General features: G+C 33.4%; 1 protein-coding gene across 2 annotated transcripts in view; it reads left to right on the top strand.

Annotated features, from left to right (window-relative positions):
* Positions 1 to 26944, top strand: part of CSMD1 (CUB and Sushi multiple domains 1) — a 1151643-nt gene that overhangs the window by 712266 nt on the left and 412433 nt on the right. For both annotated transcript variants that reach the window (XM_035319885.1, XM_035319886.1), the window contains exons 6-7: positions 3758 to 3870; positions 21568 to 21645. In XM_035319885.1, coding sequence (XP_035175776.1) covers positions 3758 to 3870; positions 21568 to 21645 — 191 coding nt within the window. The remainder of the gene's footprint in view (positions 1 to 3757; positions 3871 to 21567; positions 21646 to 26944) is intronic.

Below are 26944 nucleotides of genomic sequence, written 5' to 3' on the forward strand. Positions count from 1 at the left end.
GGAAATTATGGAATAATAATAAAAATGAAAACATCAAGTGAAATAGTAAAACATGAAGTTGTTTATTTACTCCTCACAGTGCTCAACAGTAAGAAAGTCTCTGCTATTTGTGATCCTGTTCCAGCCAAATACCTTCAGGTTTACAAGGAGAGTAGCTGACACAGTTTAATTATTTCACATTATTTCTTGTGAGAAGGAGTGTTTACCAGCTGAGGAGTAGTATCACACTAAAGTAACTATAAAACTCCAAACCTGGCCAAGTAGGTCTTTATGGTGCTGCAATAAGCAGCGTGCACAGGAATTCTCTGAAATATCTGCCTTGTTCTGTGGAGCTGTGTGCAAAAATATTGTATTTAGAAATGAAAGGGCTGAGGTTCCCAGTACAATTTTCATTCTGAAGCCTCAGATAAATGCATTGCTATACAAATTTATTTTAAAAATTACTATTTTTTTTTTTTTTCCTCCTGTGGGTTGGCTCTTTAACAGGTCACTCAGTGAATGAACAGCTATTTTATGTTTCCTTTATTCCTCACTCCATGTTGACTCAAATACTCTTTAACTCACAGCATTCAAGCCTGTCACTTGTCAAAGTGACAACCAATTTTAACCCCTCTGGAGTCAGAAGCTAAGGGGCTAGCTGACATCAGTCATTGAGATGAAAACATTTCCAGCACATGCTTAAATAACATATATTTTTCATATACACATGAAAAAAAACTTGATTTATCTAATTCAGATTAGATATTACTTCCTCTATCCTAGTCAAACCATCACCTGCTAGTCCTTAAAATCAGTTTCAGAAAAACTTTACATTTTCCGGTGCAGAGACAGAACTCAAACAGAATAACCTGATTTATTTTGCATTACTCTCAAAACAATAAATGTCTTTAATTACAAAAGAAATAAGAGAGACCTTCAATATCCTTGCTAGACAACATTGAAGAAATCCTCAGTAAAGACCAAAGCATGAAAATTTCTAGAATTTAATATTAAAAAAAAAAAAAAGTGATTTTTATCTCACCTGAAAAAAATCTGATTGTAGAGATTCAGATTACATATGGCTTTAGATGCAGCATTACTTTAACAATGTCAAACATGTCAAACAGAATTAAGTTGAAGTTATAGTGGAAATTGATTTTTCTAGGAATCAAGTAATTTTTAGGATATTGTGGTATTTCTTAAACAGAACAGCATTTAAATATGCAATAGTGTTCTTCTTTGTAATCTGTTTCATTTGCAATTTAATGCCCTGCAATTTAACAGCATAATTAAGTCCATTTTTTTATTATTTTTTATTTTTATTATTATTTTTTTAGCAGTCAGAAGAGGTGGTGACATTCACAATGCCTGTTGAGAATCTGTAGTTTAGACTAAGGCCTACACAGTGCCCAACACATTTGGAGGGAACACCATTCAGCCCTGGGCAAAAGAGTTTCAGGGATTGCCCTAACCTTTTGTAGCACATACTCTGGAGCATTGTTCAATAAATTACTTTAGACATAATCACAATGCCTGTTTTGCATGAATACTCAATAACAAAAGTTCATCCATAACAGTAAAGGCTTCTCTGAGTTAGAGAAAGCACACTGCACTAACTCTAGCATACTGAGAACGTATGAGCACTTATCCAGAAATTGTGGTATGTGATGCACCTCTCAGCTATTAATGCTCAAAGGAAATCTTCTTTCTACTGCCTCAGACATGGGACTGCATTGTCCCTCATGGGACTGGGAGGACTGTAATTTCCTGGTTGAGCAGTGATATGCAGTCTAAGTATATTGGTGAACCCAAATAGGTAGCCAAGTCTTTTGCCCTGCAATAGAGTAACATTTTGTATACCAGAAGGATGAAGTAGTTCATCGATGACTATGTGTTTTAGGGACCTTTCTCCCAGGTTTTGTATCTTATAACTGAATATACGGTATTCAGTTATGTGGGACTGGAAAAGAACTGCCCTTGACAGTGCTTGTTTTACTTTTCTCTGAGGAGCAAATCGATAGTTATTTTTTATGTTTTATTTTTTATTTTTTGACATTTGCTATGTGATGGGGATATTAGAGTTCCTGTTCCATGATAAATAAGATCTAGAAATAAGTAAGAAGGAAACAAATTTTTTCATATTACCTTCAACTTTTGTATGGATTACAGATCTGCCTGTTGTAACACAAAATGTCACTTTCAGCAGTAACAACCTACCTTCTTTCACATTCAGTGAAAATAGAATATAAATGTAATAAGAATAGAACAGAACAGAACAGAACAGAACAGAATAGAATAGTTAATTTGGAAGGGACCTACAATGATTATCAAGTCCTGACAGGGCAGGGCTAACCAAAAGTGAAAGCATATTTTTGAGGGAATTATCCAAATGTTCCACTGACATATTCAAATGAACATTGACAGGCCTGGGGGATCAACCATTTCTCTAGGATGCTTATTCTAGTGTTTGACCCACACATTAAAGAATTTTTTCCTAATGTCCAGTCTGACACATATACAGGTGTGGTCCACAGGATTCAAGTCTAACTCAATTTTCAGAATTTATTGTTATTTCTGAATTTGTCTATTGCTACAAAGAAGTTTTGAACACTTTACAGAAAAAAAAAAAAAAAAAAAAAGTCATGGACAGTTTATAAGCTTGCTTCTCAAAACAGCCTTATAATTAAATTAGCCACTAAGTCATATTTCATTCTCTCATTGTCTTCAGTTAAAAAACAAGCAGCATTTCCAGTAAATATATTCCTGTCTAGTACACTATCACAGAAATCACACAGCTAAATTAGAACTCTGATAAAATAGGTTACTTAAAATACTGTCTGTTTCATGTTCGTATTACCATTATCTTACTTAGGATAATGGGAAGATTTGTAACTAAGCTATAAATTATAGGGTTTGCACATATGCACAGATATGTTTACACATATCTGAAAATATGTGTATATTGTGTGCCTGGGAAATAACTGATTATTATAAATGTGGCAAATTAAAGATGTACTTGAGGTACTTGAACCTGTTTGTATTAACAAATGGTGTGGTGCAACAGTATGCTATAATATGACAACATCTGATGCAAGGGTCTGTTGCCTGTATTAGATAATTTTTGGTATGCACGCTTTCTTCTTTACTGGTAGCTTATGCAATATAGTTGCCCTACATTTAGTTATGTTTTTGTTGTTGTTTGTTTGTTTGTTTTTAAATTAAGAATGGGTAGACATGGATGCACACAAAACAGTTATAGCAGGATATTTGTTTAGCAATAAAGTACCATCCAAGCTTAACATTATCTTGTGCCCATAACCCTATTAATCCTTTCTTCATGTCTTACATTTGGTTTACTGTGAAGTAACTGACACATTAGGGACTCAGATGATCATGTTTTGTCATAATTTAATTTGCTTATTGTTTGTTGAATGATTTGATACACACTTGCATACACAAACATGCACATACAAAAACACACTAAAAATAGTATGTTTCTATTTTAATTCACATCAGAGTAGTTTGGTGATACAAGTTTGGATCATAAAATGCCTAGCTATAATGAAACAAACAAACAAACAAACTCCCATGTGGCTGTAGTTATTAAGCTAATAATAAATTGAGATTAGATGACGGTGAATCACTGTTGACAAATGTACATTGTAAATAATACAACAATATATTGTGGCTTTTTTTTTGCTGTTGTTTTTTAATGTATTTAAGGAATTCTAAACATGAATTTTTGCAACCATGGCAAATGATTTTTATTTTTTTCCAGGCTGACTGGTATGAATCTACCTTCTCCTGTTATCAGCAGTAAGAACTGGTTACGGCTCCATTTTACATCTGACAGCAACCACCGGAGAAAGGGATTTAATGCTCAGTTCCAAGGTAGGAAATGTAAAAATTTGCATCAGAAAAAAGTCCTTTACTTTTACGCATGGCTAAAGTGGCAGTGGTAGAAATTTGTGTTTAATATCAGGGACAGATAAAGAGCTGACTCATATTACCACAGCTCTTAGTAGCTGTTACTATTGTGTGATCAGGTACTTCTAGGGATTTATTTTTGAAAAAAAGTATCTGTACTTCACATTGCTGTTTGCTTTAAATATGCATTTGCTTGCTCACTTTTTCTATAATAAATTGGTTTGCATTCAATCTGGTCTTTGCTTTAAAAACATGCCTGGAATGCAAGTTGCAGAAAGTCAGTTCCACACAAAGACATGCTCCTATCTAAATGTTGTCTTCCTTCATTACTCAAAGTGAAACTCTTATCCAGAAGCTACATTCATCATTTGGAAATTTAGCTCCGGCCTAGCGAAGCACAAATCATATTTCAGGCTTCTGCATAAAATTAAATAGAGAACTTTAAAGGAAGACAAGAGGATGTCAGTGTTGTTGTCAGTTGTTGCTTATGTTCACCTAGATATTCATTAAAATGCAATTTTTTGAATGGAATCTTTATTGATTATTGTACTTCATAAATCATCATTCAAGATCAGAAACGCTGTAGTTAGATTGAAAACAGAAAAACTCTATAAGTCAGAAATACAATCAGATTCTTAATTTATCTGTACTTTTACATTCTGTGCTTCCATAAGATGTTTTAAACATTTTGTCCCCACGCACCATCACGAGTATAGAACTTCATTTCCAGAAAGGTAGGACCTGTATCACATTTTAGAAAAATGACAAATGCATTGCAACAACCATATGTTTCTGGTGACTATATAACATATGCATGTATACAGATAAAAACATTTAACATACATGGTTCTTTTTTCTTTAAAAAGATTGTCACAATTTTAAGGGAAAAAAAAAAAAAGTTTGGGATAGAGTAACCAACTCTGAAGACTACTTTTTTTTTTTATTATTTTTCAATATATCTTATTTCTGTCTAAATACTCACAAGAAAACTGAAGCTGTTGGTAAATACTTAGGGAGATTTTTTTTTTTTTTTTTTCACATGTATATATCTGTACATTAGATATTTTACTTGAGTGTAATGTTAAACTTGACTGAACTGCCACATAACTTTTATATCATTAGTATTCTAAATCTTCTTTAGAAATTTTTATATTTTGAAAAATGGTTTTGTAATGCTGAATTTAATCACTTGTATGGTATAAAAAGCATGTAAAAACAAATTATAATCCTAATGGACTTTAGTTACGAGCTGGTGAAAGCCAGAATTGTGCTGGTTTAACTTAGTTTTAGGTGGCTGAAAGACTGATTGAAGTAGATTAAATTGCCATTTTTTTGTTCTATTTTGGACTGTCTTTACAAGTGAGAGATTTAGTCTTGGGACTTTCGTCTTGCTTCCAAAAAGTATCAATCCTCAAAATAATTGAAAATGAAATAGTAACTATAGTTAGTTGCTCTTTTGAGACTAAATTCAGCTCTAGTCTGAAACAAGTCATTCCACTCCTACAGAGCTAAAATTGCTTTATTCATTGGAGTTCATCAGATCTACCTTAAAGTAATGCATTCAAAATATTGGAAAACAATAAGATACAGCTAGCCCCATTGCTGCTTCATTTTCAGAAGGCATCTTGAGATGGTCCTGGATAGCCTGCTCTGGGTGGTCCTGCCTGAGCAGGGGGTTGGACCTGTTGACCTCCAGAGGTCCCTTCCAACCTCAACCATTCTGTGATTCTGTGATTTCTATGTCTAGTCATGAGATTGCACGAGTTACCAAAAACAAATGAACGAACAAAACCCACAGAAGAACCCCTGAAAGTTTAAGCGAATACTGTTGAATAGGGGGCTGCTGTCTCCAGCAGCTCTTCAGAGGTGAGGCTGCTGCAGCTCCATACCCCAAGATCCAGCCAGAAGCTGGCATACAGTACAGTGCCCCCAGCAAGCACACAGAGCACACATAAACACCCACTACACACATCTGGTCACATACATTAACACAGATAGATATACTCAGCACTCCTATGAACCCAGACAGCATCAATGGCCTCATTCTGTTTCTCCTCTCTGGTATGGAGATGTGTCAGTAGAAAATAAAGATGTGCACCCCTGCAATACCGGGCTTAAACGCCCAGCCTGCCCAGCAGGTACCTGTGGATTCCAGTCCCCTCAGTCGCTGACACCTGGGCATATGAAACCCACGAAGCTGGAGCCTCAGTCCAGTTGCTGGTACTCAGACCTACCTGTGAGCACACACACACAAACACACACAAGCACGTCTCAGACAAGCACAGGCCCCAGTCTTACCAGCACTTGGCTGTGACCTTCTGGTCCCTCCAGTGGACACCTCCTGCAGGTGGCTTACCCTCTGAGACACACACTCGGTGGGCTCCCAATGTCACCTGCTCACTGGCTTGTCTAGCTGGGTCTTCAGGATCCACACTCGCTTGCACTTGCTGCTGGTGCAATGCATTCGATATACGTTAACTAAATATAGTTGAAAATGCTTGGCAAGCTGAATGTATTGCTTGGCAAGCTGAATATATGAAAACTACATAGTATAAAAGTACCAAACTAGTGGCTCGTCAAACTTTGCCTTGAACCATATTTATGGTTTTATCTTCCATCCAGTCAGAGTAGCTTTTAAAGTTAACAGGTATATGGGGAAGGTGTTGTTGTTGTTTTGTTTTGTTTTGTTGTTTGTTTTGTTTTGTTTTTCTTGTGGTACTTAGTTTTGAATTTTGATCTTTTGGTGATGATCAATAAAAAAGTTATGCCTCAATTTCATAGTAAACCTGTTGATTTATTTTATTTTTTTGATACTAGTATCTAGCCAAAAGGAGACCCCAAATGGCCTGTGAAAGCTGAAAACCACCATAACAAATTTTCAGAACAAATGCACCAGAACAATGCAACAACATGCTTTACCATGTCAGCTTCATATCAGTAACCTTTGTCTCATGATTTTAACACTCCCGGCAGATACAGTTGGACTCAGTTCTTGTTCTACCTTGTTCTGTGATGTTACATACATTCAGTAATTTGCTGTTCATCCCTCTCCTCTCATTCACGCTGATATACAAAGATTCTTTCCATATATTCAGTGGGAGTTGCATAATACATGATTTGGCTTATGCTTGTGCTTCAAAAATGCATAAATTCCCCAGAGATCAAGTAAAGTCTCACTTTCGATGGAAACCTAGCATGTCCTAGCAACAAAGCTTATTACCAACACAGATAGAAAGAATTAACAGGTGTAATAATTAAACCCCTTCTTTTGCACATTTATAGTATGTATGCTATACTTTAGATTTCACATATTTCCAAGACTGTAGAAAAAGGGTTTTTAATATTCTTAGCTCCCATTTGAAGAGAAAATATATATATATATATATACTTTCTTCTACGTTAAAACTACTCTAAGTCACCTACTTATTTTGAATTTTGTAGAAAAATAATAAAATAAAGAAGTTTCCAAAGTAAAAGATGATTAATGACTGTGTTCAACTTTTACAGCAAAATTCTCTGTTTTAGTGTTTCAAATTAAGTGTGCTATTTTTGGCAAGTTTTTCAGATAGGTCCAAGGAGGTATTAGGTAGTTTGATCATTATGTACCAGAAGTCACCTGTCTTCTGTGTTTGACTACTTTGAATAATTCGGGATTTAACAAACAGATAATCCTGAATTCAAACAATGAATATAATAGAGGCTGCTGAAATAAATCTGTACTAATGGAAAACCATGAGTGAAATAATGTAAAATAAACTGCTAGGTAAAGTAGTTATATGCAGTGAGCTTTTGTAATTGAGTGAGTGTGTGTAGGAGCCTGTATCTATCCTTCCTCCACATTCTTTAAAACCTTAAAAAATGGTGTTTGAAGTACTCCCTCAACCAATGCATGCATGGTACTTTTAATCTGATGTTTCAATGAAAATCATAACTTTGAGTACATTTAGAAAAGAAAATTAGTAAAAACAATTAATAAAAACAAAAAGTAGGATAAACCTGGTATTTCCTAATTTTTAAGTGATACAGAATATAATTTCCCATTAAGTAGTACTGTGGCAATAACTTGTATTTCTTTAAATTTTATCGTCGGGAAAGGAATCCAGTCTTGATATGAGAACATTAACAAATATCCACCAATCCACCATTTCTCTTGACCATTCTTTTACTTGGTTAACTCTACCAGTGTTAAAAATGTAGGCCTAACTTCTCAATTGTCCTAGTCTGGTTTGATCTTTGTCTGTCCAGTTGTGATGTTATGTTTTTCTCCATTAAAGTAGAAAGCCTTTTGTAAGCCTTATATTTCCCCTCCTTGAAGTACTAAGTCACTTTGCAGTCTCTCAGATAAACTGAGGAGGTTGAGCTCTTGAAATCTCCCATTAGAAGCAATTTTCACCAGTGTATACATTTACTTCATATTGAAGTAAATGGTGGTGGTGTTTGAAACTTCCAGTGAACACTTACATGATTTCAGATATCCTTTGGTATCTGCTTAATACTGGATCTACAACTAAAACTACATTTCAGTGTATAGTTTTTTTTTTTTTTTTAAATGTTTTTATTTTCTTCCTACTGCTTTATTATTATTATTATTATTATTATTATTATTATTATTATTATTTTCTAAAAAAGAAGTTAAAGCACCTAGGAAATTAATTAAGTCATGTTAAACTATACCACATATGCCTTGAGTGCATAAATAATTTTACTTATCTATATCAGTATGTCTGTCATGACTGCTGTAGGTAGACTATGCTTGTTCATTACCTTTCATCTTTTCTTCCCTTGTTTTTTGTTCTTCTACAATGTAGGTTTTTTCCCCACTTTGATACTGTAATAACAGTTTTCCTCAAATCTTATCACTGTAGTATTGGAAAGCCATTTATTTTGAAAGTCCTTTAGTTTGATTTGTTTGGTTTTGAATAAGAGTGTATTAAACTGTTTTCACAGAACTTTGGTTTAGTATAATTAATTTACATTTCAAGGACACTTATTCAGCTGTGGTAAAACCTGTATAAAGCCACAATGAAATAAATTATCAGCAAGTGGTCATTTATTAAGTAGGAAGGAATAAATCTTTCTCCTATTAAAAACAAGATTATTTTGGCCTAAGCTTCATTTGTGCTTATTGATTATCAATAACTCCCTTTTTGGAAATTAACTTAAAACATCCTGTTTGAAGACAGATTTTCAGTCTGCCTCAAAACTTTAGTTCCTTAATGTATCTCAGTTTGGAATCTGAGAATAGAAAATACCCAACACCATTAATCACTGGACTGTATTTGCTCATTTCTAAAATTATGTTGTTTGATTGAAAAGGAGAATTGTAATGCAATGAAAACTGTAATAATGAAATCAATACTTGACATCTTATCCTCCCACATATCAAGTATATGTTTAGCCTTGCTGAAAATAGCCATGATTTTTCTACACGTGCTTTTATCTCTGTACTAAAGTTATAAGATATCCCTTATTAGCCTAATATTATTAAATATCATGTGATAAGGAAAGGGAAGAAGAAAACATTGAGATTGTTTCCTTGTTCATGTGGCATGTAAAATCTCTAAGAACTAAGTGCTTAAAATAACCGTTCCTGTAATGTATCTTTAAAATTTTTAATCAGTCATTTTGTGTATTTATTGAGTTCAGCACATTCTTAAGTTAAAGCTGTCCCTTTTAGAGCCTTAAAGCTTTTTTTTTTTTTTTTTTTTTTTTTTATCAGTGTTTTAAATTAGAAATAATCTTTAGATTCTTTTTTATTACTTTATACCTTTCAAAAAGGCATTATACATTCATAAGAGAAATTGGCTGTATTGTCTGGTTTGATATATTAAAAAAAAAAAAAAAAAAAAAAAAAAAAGTCTGTTTCTCAAAATTTAAAGCAAAGCCCAGAATTTGACTTAGACTGACGAAAAGAAAGCACTATGGTTATCAAGAGTACAGAAAAGCTGGACCCCGGGATAATGTTCTGTCCTCTAATTTCTCAGTACAAGCATAGCTATAATTCTCAGGGCCAACAGGGTGAGACATTTGATGAAGAAGCAGGTCAGATACAGACTTTTTTTTTAACATTTTGTATTAAAATGTCTTACTACTAAGTCACTGTATAGAATTGTATTATTATGAAACCATGATTTTAAGGATTTTTCAGAAGAAACAAGAAAAATCTCATTACAGGTGGAAGCTTGCAGTTAGTTCCAAGTAGGTTCCTATAGGTAATTCTTCTTTCTTGACTGACTAGTTTCTGTGTTGCTAATTAGGCTCAGTCTTATTTGCTTCATAATATCAGCACTAAGCAGATGCTGATCTGGTAGCAGCTGTTCATTCTTCTGTTCTTGTTTGGTATGGTGTTGTCCTCATTCGACCTATTAAAAATTAATGCCTTTAAGGTTGAAAAAGATGTGTCTAATTTTGGTACATCTGTATGTATGTTACTTTTTTTTTTTTTTTTTCCCCAAATTAGTTGCAAAATAAAATATGAAATTTAAATTACATGTTCAACTATTTAATCTTCCAAAGCACTCATCATTCCCCTAGATATGGTAGCTGCTCTTTGTCAAGAATCATGTTATGCTTACTCAGTGCGGAGACTTCCAAAGTCCTGGATCAAAAACATCACTGTCCCAAAGCTACCCAACTCCTACGGCAGTTGTTTTTCATGCCTTTCTGCCATAATGAAACCAATGCATCTTAAATGAACTTCGTATTTTCCAGTGCAAAAAATATGCATTTGGAAAATGTTAAAGAAGCTAGGTCACGCTAATCTCTAAGATCAGCTAGTAGCAATACAGAGAGAACAGTAGAATGTAGACCTAAGAATGTAAAATAAGAGCAAAAGTATGACCAATATAGATAAGCAAATTAAAGTACGGGTTTCACGGTACCACGCGTAACCTACCTGCCAGCACAAAATCAATTAGGCTCATTATTTTCTATTTGCTACAGACTGAAAACACATACAAAATCAGTTTCTGCATCAGAAGAGATTAGAGACATAAAATAGTAGGGTGTCATTGTCACCACACTTACAGCTTCTTCATTATCTACAAGGAGAGAGAAAAGTCCACGTAAGTTCAGCTGGGTAGTGGGTAACACTGAAATGATCAGTATAAGAGTTTTAGTTTAGAGATTTTTTCAGACTACAGATATAATTTATCTACAAAACATGAAAAAATGGTGAAATAGTGACTTTAAGAATAGGATTTCCTGATGAACATTTTGAAAATCATGAGTGATACTTGATGAGTTACTTGAGAAGAACCATAAATGAACTTAGTACACTATTGTTGGAAGACTGTGGAGTGGCATTCAAGCAAGGAACTGAGTAGATCTCATTCTGTGATCTCTTTTTTTAGAGACTATGCATGCTATTCAGTATGTTCAGTGATAATATATATTAATTGTGCAAACTGTACTGATACTATTTTCCAGAACTGTGTAGGACACCCACAGACACTGAAGACTTGATGTCTGCTGTACTTGTTTTATTGTGATATGTCTTATATTGATAGCACAACAAAGATTAGGCAGTCTGTCAAGGCAAGCAGCCAGCTACGTGACATACAGAAGGTTAATGGAAAACAAATGGCTGTGTTTCTTTTTAAATTTGCAGATCCTGTGTCAGCTTATACACATAGAATGAGAAAAATTTGTGTAAAAATCTACTACGACACGAATTTATCTTGGGTCTGTATCATTTGTTCACTAGCACTGCATGCAGAGATTTCCAGCAAAGGGAGCAGGTGGAAGGTCTGATAATGACAGACAATACTTTGCTGGATTGATGGAACTAGGAAGCCAACTGATCATGAACCTACAGCTTTTACAGGTAGCTGTAGAGCAGAAACATCTATGCCTGCTGTGAAGCCCTCTGGAGTTATAATACTGATTAGCAGGGATGATTTTGAAAGCTGTTAGTGAGAGAAACAGTGGGATAGCATATTAGACAGAATACTCTTCAAACAGGGAGTACAGAAACAGGTTTGGGTTATTCCAGTGAGACAGTTTAAACTAGAGATCCTATGAAAAAATGTAATGCCCATGAGAAAGCCAAGAAGTGGATAGCTGAGAAGCAAAGCTTGCAAGGATCCTTCCAGGTTATTGAGTCTGGGGCCTTTATCAAATCATTTCTTATAGAATTATCTTCATAAACTTAAATCTAAAGACTTAATCAGTCTTAAATCTAAAATCACACAAAGAAGATCAGGGACATCACTTCCTTTGGCCAGCAAGGAAATGCTCCCTGTTGATGTATTGATTGAAGTGAGATTTGCCAAGAAGAAATTCTTATCTGAGAAGGGAAGAAGTTTTAGCATTTCTAAAGCTGAGCCTTCACCTGGTAAAAGGATAAGGAAGAACACATGCTGTAAGAAAAAAAAAAAAACATTTCAAAGCTTGCATTGCCACAGACAAATCGACCAAGTCTTGCTTTTCAGAATCCAGAATGATGTTATAGTTTCTCATAACAAACCTCAACATGATTTTCCCCTAGCTTGAAGGGTTGTGCGATGCTATAGTAAGGAGAAAACCTTGGCAAAAATACATAAAACAAACAGATAAACAACAACAGCAACAACAACAACAAAAAAAACAGCACACCATAGACTTCAAAAAATAAAGCTAAAAGCTAAACAAACATAACGTGAATGGAAAGCCTGTGAATATATATATATTTTTTTCTTATTCTCATAGCTGTTAAACCTTCAAAAAGAATTCATGGTATGACAGGATATAGTGAAACAGAAAAACAATGATGACAATGACAACATAAAACAAACAAACAACAAAAAAAAACTAGATGTAGTCAATGATACACTTATGCATCACATATGACTTTGAGTGATAAAGAAAAGCTTGATCTACAAGCAGACTCCAGGGAGAGTGCTGAAACTGGCCAAGGTAACTCTCCTGTAATTGCATCTTTGGAGGAGAATCCAGAAAAGAATGGAGGACAAGGCGAACAGATCATTTGATTGGACTCTGCAGTCACAATCTGAACTAAGAAAAAACTTTGTTTCAAAACAAGGTGTATTCAAGTTCATGAAAATCAAACAAAAGAACAGGAACTTCATGAATTCTGCACTGCACTGAGATAACTTTGCTAATTCCCTGAAGAATAATCCTATGTATGTTACTGTATTAGTATTACTCACTGAATTAGTATTACTCACTGAACTTGGCAAAATATGTAAAGCTAAGTGTAAATCTGTATAATAGATATCTCTCTTCCACTCACTCTCAACATATGAAATACTGAAAATCTTAAAGTCTTTCTTCTGCTGTAGCAAGAAGAAGGTTGGCATGCTTGAAAGAAAAAAAGACAAAACACTTAAATATTTCCTGGGACAGTCTCAATTTATGTTTATGCATCTGAGATTTTTTGCTTAAAATGAACTACTCCCTTTCCTTATCACAGCAAGCTATTCTAATACATTGCATATAGTGTCAGTGGGCTCAACACTGGTCAGGAAAGGCCCTGCCTGTAATCACCAGGTACTGGGAAACATGCTGTTCCAATTCACCTTCAAAGATCTGTACTTGGGAAAAATCTGCAGTGAAAGGCAGCCAAGAGCTGAACTCAGCAGAGCAGCAGCAGAAGCAGCTTGAGGAAGTACCAGCAGATGATGTCAGAATAATTTAGGTTTGAGTGAGAGCCAACTTGTGAGGCCTTGCAGGTCATTTCATGCAGGAAGAAAAACGGGCAATAAAATCAAGTATTTGGGTAATTGGAAAAAATGGTGTGTCATCAAAGATGTGCACAAGGACTGTTACAAAGAATGTGCTAAGAACATTCAGCAAATGTTAGATTTCTTGTTATAGAATTGTACCCTAAAGTACCCTACAAAGATATCCTTGAGCTACAACTATATCAGATCTAAAAGAGGGTAAATTATGAGGATAAGTTAAATCGAGCATAATGCTATGTTAACTGAACTGAGTGCTTCTAGTATCTTATCTGCCTTTGGTATGACTTACGTACTACACACTACCTGTTTTCACACATGAAGTTAAATATAGCTTTAATCAATCAATTTCATACAGTAGAAATCCTAGTAACGCCCTCCAAGGTCTTGGCCTCTGATTGTTGTTGTTGTTGTTGGTGGTGATGTTTTTTTTGCTTTGTTTTGTTTTTCCAGCCAAGTGGCTTCTAGTTGTGGGTTACAAATAAGCCAGCTCAAAGAGGAACCAAGTGTATCTGTTGATTTCAGACCTTAATTTAACGTGTTCTTTAAAACTTAATGGCTAAGACTCAATAGCTTCTGTGGGAAATTTATTCCAGGGTTTCAACTCTCTTACTGTTAAAAAGTTTTTTTTTTTTTTTTTTTTTTTTTTTTTTTTTATGTAACCAAAGTCTCCCTTGCTTCAGATAAAGACTGTAAGTTCTTGTTCCAGCCCTAGTGTAACTAGAGAATGTATCTTTGCTTTTTGCAGTTCTTTTACATCTTTAATGTGTATCATAACTCCTCAAAACCACCTCTAGATTAAATTATTTCTTAGTTATGCTCTACAAATGGACACTTAATTGTGCTTTATACCATCTTCACTTCCAGTTCATTTTTCCATATATTTTTTCTTAACAGTTTCTGTCCTGTCTCTCTTAGCAAAATTAGACAACCAGGGAGTAAGACTGTAATTTCTTGGTGCCAAAGACTACCTGCTATCTTGCATTTGTAGAGCTTTTGGCTCATTTGTGATTAGTCAAGCAATACTCAATAATGAAAAGACACATTTCCCTTGAAATTCGTTGCAAACCTGAAAATATATGTCCAGCAAATATAGGCTCTTTATATTGTAATACAGGTGATATGAAATTTATCTTTGACCACATATGACAACTTCATTTCAAAACCTTTTTGCATAAGAAGAGGAATCTAATTAATAATAATAATAATAATAAAAATAATAATAAAAAAACTTCACATAAAAATAATAATAAAAAAGCTTCACAGAGAAAGAAGTTGGGTCTGGAAGATGTCTGTCTCCTATCTTCATATTATCTACATAATTACTAGTTAAAGTAATAGTTTCAGAGAAAGAAAATTATTTCTATATTATAAAGAAAATGTAAAATAGACTTTCAGAGAAAGAAAGTCTAGTTTCAGAGAAAGAAAATTATTTCTTCAATGAAATCAAGAAACTAAGTTTTACTGGTGACATACATAGCCCATGATTATCTCCAACAGAAGCTGTTCTTCTAACCACTGTTGTGAAAAAGATCTGCTCAAGATTAGAATGTCAACTTTCTATGCCCTTCATTATAATGACTGAAAAAACATACTCCTGTAATCAAGGCATTGCTACTGAAATCCAATTTTTGAGGTGATGCTCATCGGTATATTGTCTTACATTTGGTTTAACTTCTTAGAGGAAGATGGCATTGTGGAATGTTCATAAGCTTCCATTTAGCAACTATATCTGAAGAATTAAACAGGCTTTGCAAATTTTATCTTATATTCCCATTTCACATAGGTATTAGCTTTGCCTTTTCTTTACTTTCTTTTTAAACACAGCAAAATAATTCTGAGATTATAAATAGTAACAGTGAAGAATATATCCTTTCACGTTCTTACTCTTGCTGCTCCAGGATTTTTTGCACTTCCCTATTGAATCAGAGTGACTTTTTTTCTAGATACTTTCTATCTTCTTTCAGTCCATTATAATTTAGTTGGTTTTAATTATAATAACTATTATAGTTTCTCAGAAATACCAATCTCTGTGCATAAAAAGAAAGAAAGGGGAAATATATATATATATATATATATATATATATTAAAATAGTTCCGGCATGTTCACCTATCCCTGCTCTTTAGGACCTCACCAATAAGTCATACAGATTTATCAAGCATGTGAAGTTATCTTTTCCAATATTATCCAATTAAAGCTTTTGGTGGCTAGCTCTTTATCTTTAGGAAATCCTACTTCTGTCTTATTTTCCCTGAAGTATTAAGTTCCTAAATATGTTCAAACTTAATCAGACCCCCTCATGTACTTTAAATCTCAGTAGTACATTATTTGTACCATATACAAATTGTGTTCATTTATCTCTGTAGATACATGATTTGAAGAGGTTTAGATTATTATTATTATTATTATTATTATTATTATTATCGTTATTATTTTCTGTCATTTCTGGGTATTACTATGCATAAGCCTGACTTCAGTATACAGAAGCATTCTTGTAAGAGTAGAATATTTTTCCTTACCAATTTGATTGCTTAATTTTTCTTGAGATTTAGCTTGTTGACTTGGGGGAAAAGAAATAGAGAAAGCAGGGTAGAGGGGATTCCTAGGCATAAATTATATATATATTTATATATATATATAAAGCCAAATATCTATGTTTTGTCTCATATTGGCCATGTACAAAGCCTTGTGCAAATACAGCTTCAGTACCATGCCCAGCTGCTTAAACTCCATTTATCAGTGGCAGTTCATCAACAGAAATTGACATTCAAAAACAAAATTATATCTCTACTTAAGTGACTTTCTTGCTACTGTGGATATATGTATATGTATATATATCTTACACTTATCCTGTTCTAAATTACGAATTTAAAAAAAACAAACAAAACAAAACAAACAAAAAAAAACACTAATACAAAATTTGATATTTAAGTGAATTTGATTTTAATATAAAACGACACCATCATGTAACTCGTATTTCAAGCAAGATCTAAAAATCAGAAGACTTATACTCTGCATGGAATTCGGCATTTTCTAACTATCCAGGCTGATAGTTTGCAAGAGTGCTGAGAGGTTGGTACTACCATACTATCAGGGCACATTGTCTTAGAGGGTAAATGCACCATGAAAATTCAGACTCAGCAATTCTCCAGTTTCAAGATTGAGGACAAATTCAGGCTGTAAGTAATACTCACACTCTGTAGGAAGTGCTGAAGTTTCTGCCCTGAGACAGTATTTATCAGTGCTGCACACAGCTATCTGGTCTACCAAGAACAGGATGAGCTGAAAAAAAGGTTATTGTCAACGTACAACATGGGTGTATTTACTATAATTAACCAATGTCTGAAAGTATCATAGTGCAGATCATAGACTGCTAAAGCCATGTGAAGAGTCATTCCTTTGTACCAAAGAGATGAGATTTACCTGCTAAATGAATTTTGGCCTCTTGCTTCAACCCACAAAGAGTAGCTTTAAGTAGTTGTAAGAACAGCCATGAACATTCATAAAAGGGTCTATCTAATCTAATCTAATCTTCAGCCTGAAGCAGAGGCTTGCAGAAAATTAAGAGCAAGGCAAACACTGGTGTTATTTCCCTGATAATACATCTATTGCCTCCATATATTTTTGTTGTGGCAGGAATCTCCTGAAACTGATGTAGATTGCCTGTACAGTAACCCTCCACAGAGCAGTCTTCCAAGAACTTTTCCAGTCCTTCCTTGAAACTTTACAAACTTCTTACATCCACACTTGGCAGTGTCTCTTGGCAGTTTCTCATGTCTACTACTTGTATGAAAAAATAATAATAATAATAAAATAATAATAAATAAAAAACACCTTTTAGTAGTTTGAAACCTTGTTAAATTCACTTGATGGCTCTTGTCTTTTTATTACATGGGCAATAGGTCATGAAGGGTCTTTTTGGAGTTCTGCAGTCTGCAGTCTGTGTATATATATATATAAAAAAATCTTACTGAAATTTATGTGTTTTTTTGTTTGTTTGTTTTTCTTGTGAAAAAATGTATTTTCACAAAATTTATTGTTTATACGAACTTTCTTTACACTATTAGGTCTTCCTTGGCCAAACATATACAAATGTTTTTAAATATTTAATGTTCTGTTTATTTTTATCTTCTTCCTTATGTGAACATGGACAATTTTCCAGTTATATTTCATACTTCAAATGACATGTGCAAGGAAAATAAATGGGATAATTAGTACTTTAGGACAAAAATTTCAATAGTAGAATTGCAGCAGATCTCAAATTTATTAAACCACTTTTACTTAGATAAAGATGTAGATTTGTATTATTTCAACAAAATCAAACAAGATTGTTAAATAATTTCATATTAATTTTGTGAAAGTACTTTTCACAAACAATAAATATGAATGCAGTATATGTCTATACAATATACATACAAACATGCACAGACATTTCTCTGACTGGAGGTTAAGTTTTCTCAAAAAAGGTATCCTCAAAAGACAGAGGGACTGTCCTTCTAATGTTTCATAGCTAGATTTATTTTAATACCTCAATTACTGTCACCCTGATTGTAGCCAACAGTTAAAATTTTATTCATTGGTTCTTCCTGTCTAAAAATATGTTTCTACTAAATTGTAATAATGTGTTCAGAATGGTAATTATGCTTGGGGTAAAATACATTTTTTTTTTTTTTTACATTGGTTCAAATACATTAGAAACAAATAGCTTTATACAAATTAGAACACATTAAAAGGATGTGTACAACTTCAAGATTTTATTTTAACTTTCACAATACATTCAAAGAAAGTCAGGCATATATTCTCTTAATGGCTGAGTTTAATTTAAGTATAGCATAATGTCAAGGAATATCACTGGTGATTTCCAGTAGACTGATGAAATTGTCTTGGGCTTCCAGTGCTAAGATCTGCTATCCTCCGTGAATAAGTGTACCATCTTCTAAAGAGTCTTGAAGTTATGATTCACAGAAAAATGTGAGGTGAGTTAATTCAGTTACCTTAACTGAATGTTTAAGTGAAGACAGCAGAAAGATATGCAAAGTCTTAAAAAGTTATTTAAAAGTTTAAAAAGACTTTCATATTTGACATTAGCTTAAGCCCATTTCTCTTTTTGTGCTATTAAATGGCAAATCATATTCACGATCAGCAAAACCTTTTTCATGAAACAGAAATCAGGAAGTAGAATAGAAATATAAAAAAGGTATTGAAACGGTATTTAAATGGTTATAAAAAGTGCAATTTAGAGTATTTCCTTAATGTTAGAGAAGGCATTGAACTTGTTCACTCAAACCATAGTGTTCAGTCATTTCTCTTCACAGACTGATCAGTTTGCATTTTACTGGTTATATTTGTTTAATTCTATTTTTTTTTTTTTAATTGCATGTATTCAGAGACTACATGCAAAAACTTACACACACAAGAAGTTTGGTATTTATGTCTCAAGTTTATTTAAGTCGGTAAATTCCTATAGTGGATCTCACAGATACCTACATTTGGCTGTTAAAATCCTCCAGACATAAAAGCTCATCTCACCTAATGTTACTGCCTAAAATGTAGCGATCACACTTAAGCAAGTGGTATATGTTTCTGTTGTATTTCATGAGGAGGAAAAGGCATCTTCAGAGGATGATTCAGTGTGCCTATCTTAGAAAGGGATGAATTGCCCCTCTAAGGTAGCTATTTCTCTCCATAAAACATACATTTCAGATCTCTGATCTTAAGTATTGTGAATCCCCTAAGTGATTCTTTCAGATAGATACAGAATGCCTTGATGTGAAAAAATCTCCGAGGATGGAAACTGCAGAACCGGTTCTAATGCTTGATTATCCTAATAGTGAAAAAAGTTTTAATATATCAAGTTAGAATCCCTTTTGTTTCAATTGAGCCAGCTGTCCAATGTATTTCAGCGTAAAGATAATGGGTATCATTTTTCCCCATTCCCAAGAAGCATGCTCCAAGTATGTCTAACAAATACCTTCAGGAGTGAACTTCCATAGGAACTGGAGTGAACATCGCCACTATGTACAACTAGTACAACTATGAGTTGTACTATGAACATAACAATTTAAGTTTTGAATCCTTCAAGAACAGCTCTCATGCTTTACATGAGACGAATATTAATAAAATGTGAAATTCATACTGGAGGAGGGACCACAACTTCAGGCATTATCCCAGCTATTCTGTTGCAAGAGTTGTGCCAATCATTTCCTGGTAAATATGGACTAATTTTAACAGACTGGTTTTGCAGCTTAAGAGAACAGAACATAAAGCTGCTCTTGAGGGTAATTTTAGTGTGTGAATTCCAGAAAGCAATCCTAGTAAATTCTAGAAAGAAAACCATACCCAAAAGGTTTATACTTCCAGAAATTTTGAGGAATATTAGCTATATTGTCTCTATTAATGTCTCTGTATAATGTGTCTTAAAATAAAATAAAACAGCATGCTTCTATCAAATCCATTTCATCCCACACTACTACAATTATGTTCCAATCATCTTTCATCATTTGAACACTTGTTTTCCAAGTGTCCTACTTGTTCAGACATAAATGTCTGCACTCTGTAACATTTTGCGATGTACATAGCATACAAAGTACTTTCTGCAATTCTTGCCCAATTTCGGGGCTTAAGAAAAGCCTGCTTCACTCAGAGGTTGCAAAAGCTGCAAAACTCCAGTATAGAAACAAATACAATGAATTCTTCTTTTCCTGCCATTTCACTTTTCAGAAATAGTTGTATACAGATCAATACAGAGTGTAGCAAACATAAAATTTGTCAAATATGTAGATGAAAAAAATGTAAATGATTGTGCTAAATTTTATGTTTATTTTTATATCAATAAAATATAGTACAAGATACAAATTATAACAATTTTTAAAATGTTTGAGTTGATTTTTTAATGTTTGCATCTAGGATAATTGTTTGAACTTTAAGATTATTAACCACTGCAAGCTCTAGAAAGAGGTAATATGAAATTCATATAATAATGTCTAATATGAATCAGGAAAGGACTACTTTTTGTTGTTGTTGTTATTGACATGCATCATGATGTTGTATTTAGCATTCTGATACACACTGTAAGTCAGTCACTACCTATTTTGCTATATATATATATATATATATATTTCATAATAGCTTTGAATTTATTGTCCAGGCTTGTTGCATATTTCTTTTCTATGTATCTGATGTTATTTTCAATTGCCTCAGAACTAATGAATTTCCACTGAATATGTCCTATATTTTTACCCTTTTTTTTCCTAGCATTATAGTTCAGATTCTACCCCACATTTCCTTAATGTGTTACCGCACTCCTTTCTTCTCATGGCTCCTTCTCCTTTACTCCTGATCCCTCCTAACAGCTTATTAGAGATAATTTGGGAGTTTATCAGCTGGCTAAACAGAGAAAACAGATATTAAACCTCTAATGCATCTGTTCTCTCTGACAAAACTTTGACCCTTTGTGAGCTCTTATTCTATTTCTCATTAAGTTGGAATTGTCATGTATATTTAAAAATGTTTAGGTGAGCCAAACTCAGGAAACTGAAATAAAAATGTGACTACTACTGAAGAACAAATCAAATAAAAGTAATTCTATGAATCTCATATTTAAAGCTTGCAGTCTTCAGATGTGCGCATATAATGTACTGTACATTCCAAATAAGAAATAAATTTTAAAGATGTTTAAGGTTTTGTCATAAGCAGTGGAAAACATCAGAAATCTATACACGTCTTTAGGAAAGATTATTGTTTTCCTTGACCCTAAGTAAACTTGAATGAAATATATTTTAAAGCAAGATCATGTCTGTTAAAAAATCTTCAAAATTTATATTTTCTTAAAAGTGTACTTGGGTAACTGCAATTATTTCAATCTGTTTGTAGTTTTCATATGTTGCTTTGTATTAGTGTAATATCTGATGTGGTTGTTAAATGTCCTTTCTACAAGGTTTAATAATAAATTATCTCCTTTGTCTTTGCTTGTTTCCTCAGTGAAAAAAGCAATTGAACTGAAATCAAGAGGAGTCAAGATGTTGCCCAGCAAAGACAGTAACCACAAAAATTCTGTCTGTAAGTTGTTTATACCATTATCTTTAGTGACTGCATATATCTTCTGGAACGTGCAAATCAGAGAGAGAAATGTTTGGAAGCTATGGTCATAAAATGGTCTTTATGTTTTCAATTGTTATTGAATTTAGAACTCTGCTGATAATACTGAGGGTGTAAAAGGCAGAAGATGGTGTTATAATTCATGAAAAATATGGGTATATATAAAAAAATAATAATATTTCAGGATGTTTAGAATTCAGAGATTCAGAAGCCAAGTTAGCACTCCAGGTAGAACAGTGCCATACAGAGTTTGTCAGTTCAGTACAGGGGGCAGTGAAAGCATGTTGGCATTTTATAGATCAAGGTTTACACTTCATTATATTTTTCTTCCCCTCAGTTATTATCACAGATATAATTCTTCCCCCTCCTTGTCACACTATGCTCTGGTGACTGCCTTTTTCTAGGCCTGTGATGTAGCAGGAGTTAAGCAGGAGTTAAGAACTGTTGCAATTCCCAACTTCTCAAGAGGATGGAGATCACAGCATCACCTTCCCTTCATTATGTGTTTAGTGCACTCTGCAATGACATCTATTCTGCACCTCTTTCCCCGTATATAGTGTGAGGATAAAATCAAGATGCTATATGTAGTGTGAGGATAAAATCAAGGTGTTATATATGAGATTGTGAGGCTGTTATTTCTATTTATTTATTTATTTATAGTGATGCATGAGCATCACTTTCCCTGAACAACTGGCAATCTGAGAGCTCTTTTTCCATCAATGAGGCCAGTCTTGAAACAAGAAAAAACAATATATATATATATATACAAGAAAGCAGAGAATCCCTTTGACTAACAAAAAGCCAGAGGGTAAGTCAGTGTTCACCCACAACTCATTAAAACTGCTTGTATAATGACTAAGACATATTTGAATAAGTTAATTCTTCGTGTAATAACACTGAACTCAATGGAGTGAAACCCCAGCAATGTTTGCCTCATTGTGTGCTATTCTGCAAGTACAGAGAGAATGAGTGTCTTGAAGGCTAATGTCTAGAGGATATGATTTGGTCTCTGTGTTTCTGCAGTGCACTGTTTAATGCAAAATGAGTGTATTGGTATGCTCACTGGAACAAAAGAGGGATGATAATTTTCTGCTTTAAATATTGCACATTGATGGTGTGGCATTCAAAAGGAACTTTTTGTGCAATGTGTAGCAGAAAAAGTTGATCCTTCTCTTTGGTGTTTGTATCCGAATGGGTGATTATTTCATTATTTATAAGTTATTTCTGGGAGCTGTGTGATCTCTACTTACACTCTCAGAACACATGCTGTCAGACACCACATTTAATTACAGAAAGTGGAAGTAAGACAGGCTGTGGAAAAAGTATTATAAGGTAGTTTGCTGTCAACTTCAAATATAATGTCGCTTGTCTTTATTCTTTGTGTTTTGATTCATGAAGCTCTATATCATGTCTGACTTTTCTACATAAATCTAAGTTTATTATTATTATTATCATCACGTTCATGAAACAAAATATTAGATTAAAATACAAATAGTTGGACCCAAATATATTTGTTCTGCTCTTTCTGGTGTAAGCCCGTAGTATTTAACCATTTTTATTGGCAGTAATTGTGTAGATGGAAAAAGTAATTAGTAGTTCAACTTACAAATTCCTCTTTAGCAATAGATATTACCATTTGGTTCCAATTAGTAAATCTCTAGAAAAGCAAAGAAATTAAACACTAACCCTTCTCCCCATTTTTGTATTTTAGATCTGTTTAATATTCTCTGTTTATAAAGCAGAAAGCTTACTTCTCTATTTTGAGTTGTGCAGGCTAGATGGAATATGAATACTGGTATGGCAAATGCTGTAAGAGCATGCCCTGCAAACACCTAGATGCATGCATTTCCCCTAGGTCTTCCACCCAAACACAGCCTGAGAACAGCTGCAGAAGGCATTTCACAATGGCATGACTGATAGCAAACTGATGGCAAAATTTCAGGATGGAATTTTCTTGCGTACCAATATATTCCTCACATTTTAAATAAATGGGCATTTTCATCTTTTATATGTTTTGCTATCCATAAATGTACTTTGACAGAAACAGAATAAAGAGTAGTACAAGTTTTGCTCTTCAGTTAATGAAAGACCATTTCCCTAGAAAGGACAATATTGGATTAAATAATTGTACTTAGAAGCCTAATCTTCTGTCTGGTTTATTCTTATTCCTTGATGAAGAACAACTTATTTAAGATTTCTTTTTATTTTTTATTTTTTTACATTTTGAAAAGATCAGTACTTAGAAACAGATGTGCAATGAACTTAGCAAACCAATACAACAATTGTTGAAAATAATCCAAAGTTGTTATTGTTACTATTGTATATACTGTATATTACTATTGTATATATTGTAACTATTACTAATAGATTTTATAAATAATTTTGAAGTTTGTCATGATAAAAACATCATTTTCTTATTTTTCTGTTTAATATTTAAATTAGCTTCTTTATCACTTCCCCAGAATTAATTTATAAGCACTGGAGAAACAGGCATGAGATAATTCCTGTCGATTGCTCTTACTTTCAGCTAAAACAAGTAAAGAAAACATCAAAATGCTGGCAGCTTTCAGGCATGCTTTACATTCTGGGGCACATGGTAGTCTTTGTAAGTTTTCAGAAAAAAGACATGGTGTGGTTTGCCCAGTTCTGAGACTCAGGTGATCAGTTTGTTGTTACTTCTGAAGAAAAAAAAAAAAAAAAAAGTACAGCATAACAGCATATTAAGAGATATACTTTACTTAACTGTTTCTGAGGGAAATAAAACAACACTGTATTGCATGGTATTATCTTCTCAGAATTCCTTATAAAGATTAATTTCTAATTGTGTATTTTAGGATTTGCTTTTACAAATATAACTTCCCTTTAAAAGCTTCAGTTTCCTGGACTCTTCATAAAACATTGCAACACAATGCAAAAAGTGACAGGATTCACCAGAAGCTCTCTTATGACCTTTCCTAAACATCTCAGCATCTTCTCAGAATCTTCTTTGTCTGCTGGCAGATATACCACTTCTGTCTTAAGGAAAAAGAGACGGTTTGCCTTAAACTTCACTAGGAAAAAGTTAATAAAAAAAAAGTCTGAGATTAAGATTTCTTAGAGGAAACCAAATCAGAACACTGTTATGCCCTAATGTAAATATGAAGATGTCTCTTTCCTATTAAATGTTATAGGAATTCTGTCTGAAGTTTTCATTGTTGTCAATGGAAGTTACTCTCTGCTTATTTGATATTTGGTACTGCAGATGGTGAAAGGATTAATATTTCCCAGACCAAAACTTCCTAAATACCTGCACAGTACTCCGAATTCTCCAGCCTTTTCAAACATTAAAGCTATTTCTCATTCCTTCAAATCCCACAGGTTGAAAAGGTTTTCATTTTTCAAGTTTATGATTGCATTGCAGATCTCTGCAAATGAGAAAAAAAAAAAAAAAAAAAAGCTTATAACTTATTGATGTATTAATTACAAAGTTAGGAAACATGAGGCTTAAATAATTAAGATTTTATGGGACTAGCATGTCTGCAAATATTCCATTTTATTTCAAAAGGCCTTTTTACAGAAACATTGAGATAAATGTCCAGTTAAATACAAAGAAAAAAGAGGGGAGTAATATTTCAAACATTAGTAGTTTTAAACATTAGGTAAAGGGGTGGATCTTGGAATATTTAATATTAAAATATTCTTGTTATATACATAAACATATATATATGTGTGTGTGATTGTAAATAAATACATAACATAGTATTCCATTACTCCATTTACCATATGTCTAAGAAGAGTAAAGGATTCTACTTTTCTTTTTACTGAGTATTACAGGATAAAATCTGGCAGTAGAAAAAATAGCTGCAGCATTAACCTCTAACAGTTTTATAAAGCTTTAATAAAACAGGAGGGATAATTACACTGATACACTTTGTTCTATCATAGAATGTAATAATACAGAGTTGCCCAAGTATTTAAGAATTTAGGCTCTTCAGAGAAGACGAGTATCCATATGCAGTGAACTTCTACAGTGCTATTTATTGTATAAATAGCTTCATAAATCAGGCTAGTAAATTATACTTGGTCTTTCTAAACAAGCCTTCAACACGGCAGGAGTTTAAATATCTTTCAAAATACTATGCAAAAATCTTGCTGTGAAGAGAACTACTGCCTAAATATATTTGTGAAGAAAAGCATCACTTTTAGCTACAAGCAAAACAAGGTGCTTCATCAATTATTTAATACATCATTTGCATATATAATTTGTAAAATAACCAGAAAAAAAAAAGCATCCATTAAAATATGTATAACAAGATGTAATCTGATTGAATTATGGATGGTTAAAATGAATTGTTATCCAGCTAGGAAGCTGAAACTGCCATTAAATAATGTTCATATACAATTATAGTACGTTACTGATTATCTAAAGTGAGTGTTCATACTGTAGGCTAAATTGGCATTGAATTCTGTTATTTTCAAAGTCAAATGCTCAAGTATCAGCAACCTGATTTTAGCAAAGTACAATACTGTATAAATTAACTATTCATATGATATTTAAATAGAAACCTTAATACTTCTATATAGCTTCTTTGGCTTAACTCCTGTGGACAGCTCTGTTAAAAATATAGATGTGGGTAGTAAATAGGTTGGCAAGAGAAAATCTCTGTAGATTCAAATAATGTATGTAAATTATTAAGCCATTCAGAACTTGTGGGTGGTTGAATTCAGATTTCTGGAACATAAAAAATTCTTAAAACATTCAAAATTAAAGAAAGTAGTATGACACTAGTCTATGCAGTGAAGGTGTGCTGCAAAATGTAGATACCCTCACTGCCAGGTTCTTTGGAAGAGTCAGAGACTTCTCACTTTCTGCATGGGAATTTCCACTTCCCACAGAGGCTAACACTGCAGTTTTTAAAGTTCAACACCAGCTGCATAGTTTGTGCACACTGAATATGTGTTCAGATCCCCGTTTTTTAAATCCATGTTAGGGGTATATATCAGTTTGATAGAATGTCTCACACTATTCTACTTCGTCAGAATTTGTTCTTTATATTGTGAAACATGGGAAAATAATTTAAACAGTGTTGGCATAACACCTCGCTGTCAGTTGTTAGCCTGTCACACTGGAACATATCTATTCTTGCGTGTGCTCTGAGCAGAACTGCAAAGCTCTGGTGTCAGATACGTTTGGGACTGGGGAGTTTTGTTAGGTGACAGCCAATTTATCAGCTTCAGAACAGTTTGAGTGCACTACTCCTTCACTCGGAAGAAAGGAAGT

This window comes from Oxyura jamaicensis, chromosome 3 (genome assembly GCF_011077185.1).
Source record: "Oxyura jamaicensis isolate SHBP4307 breed ruddy duck chromosome 3, BPBGC_Ojam_1.0, whole genome shotgun sequence".
In the NCBI taxonomy this organism is placed as follows: Eukaryota; Metazoa; Chordata; class Aves; order Anseriformes; family Anatidae; genus Oxyura; species Oxyura jamaicensis.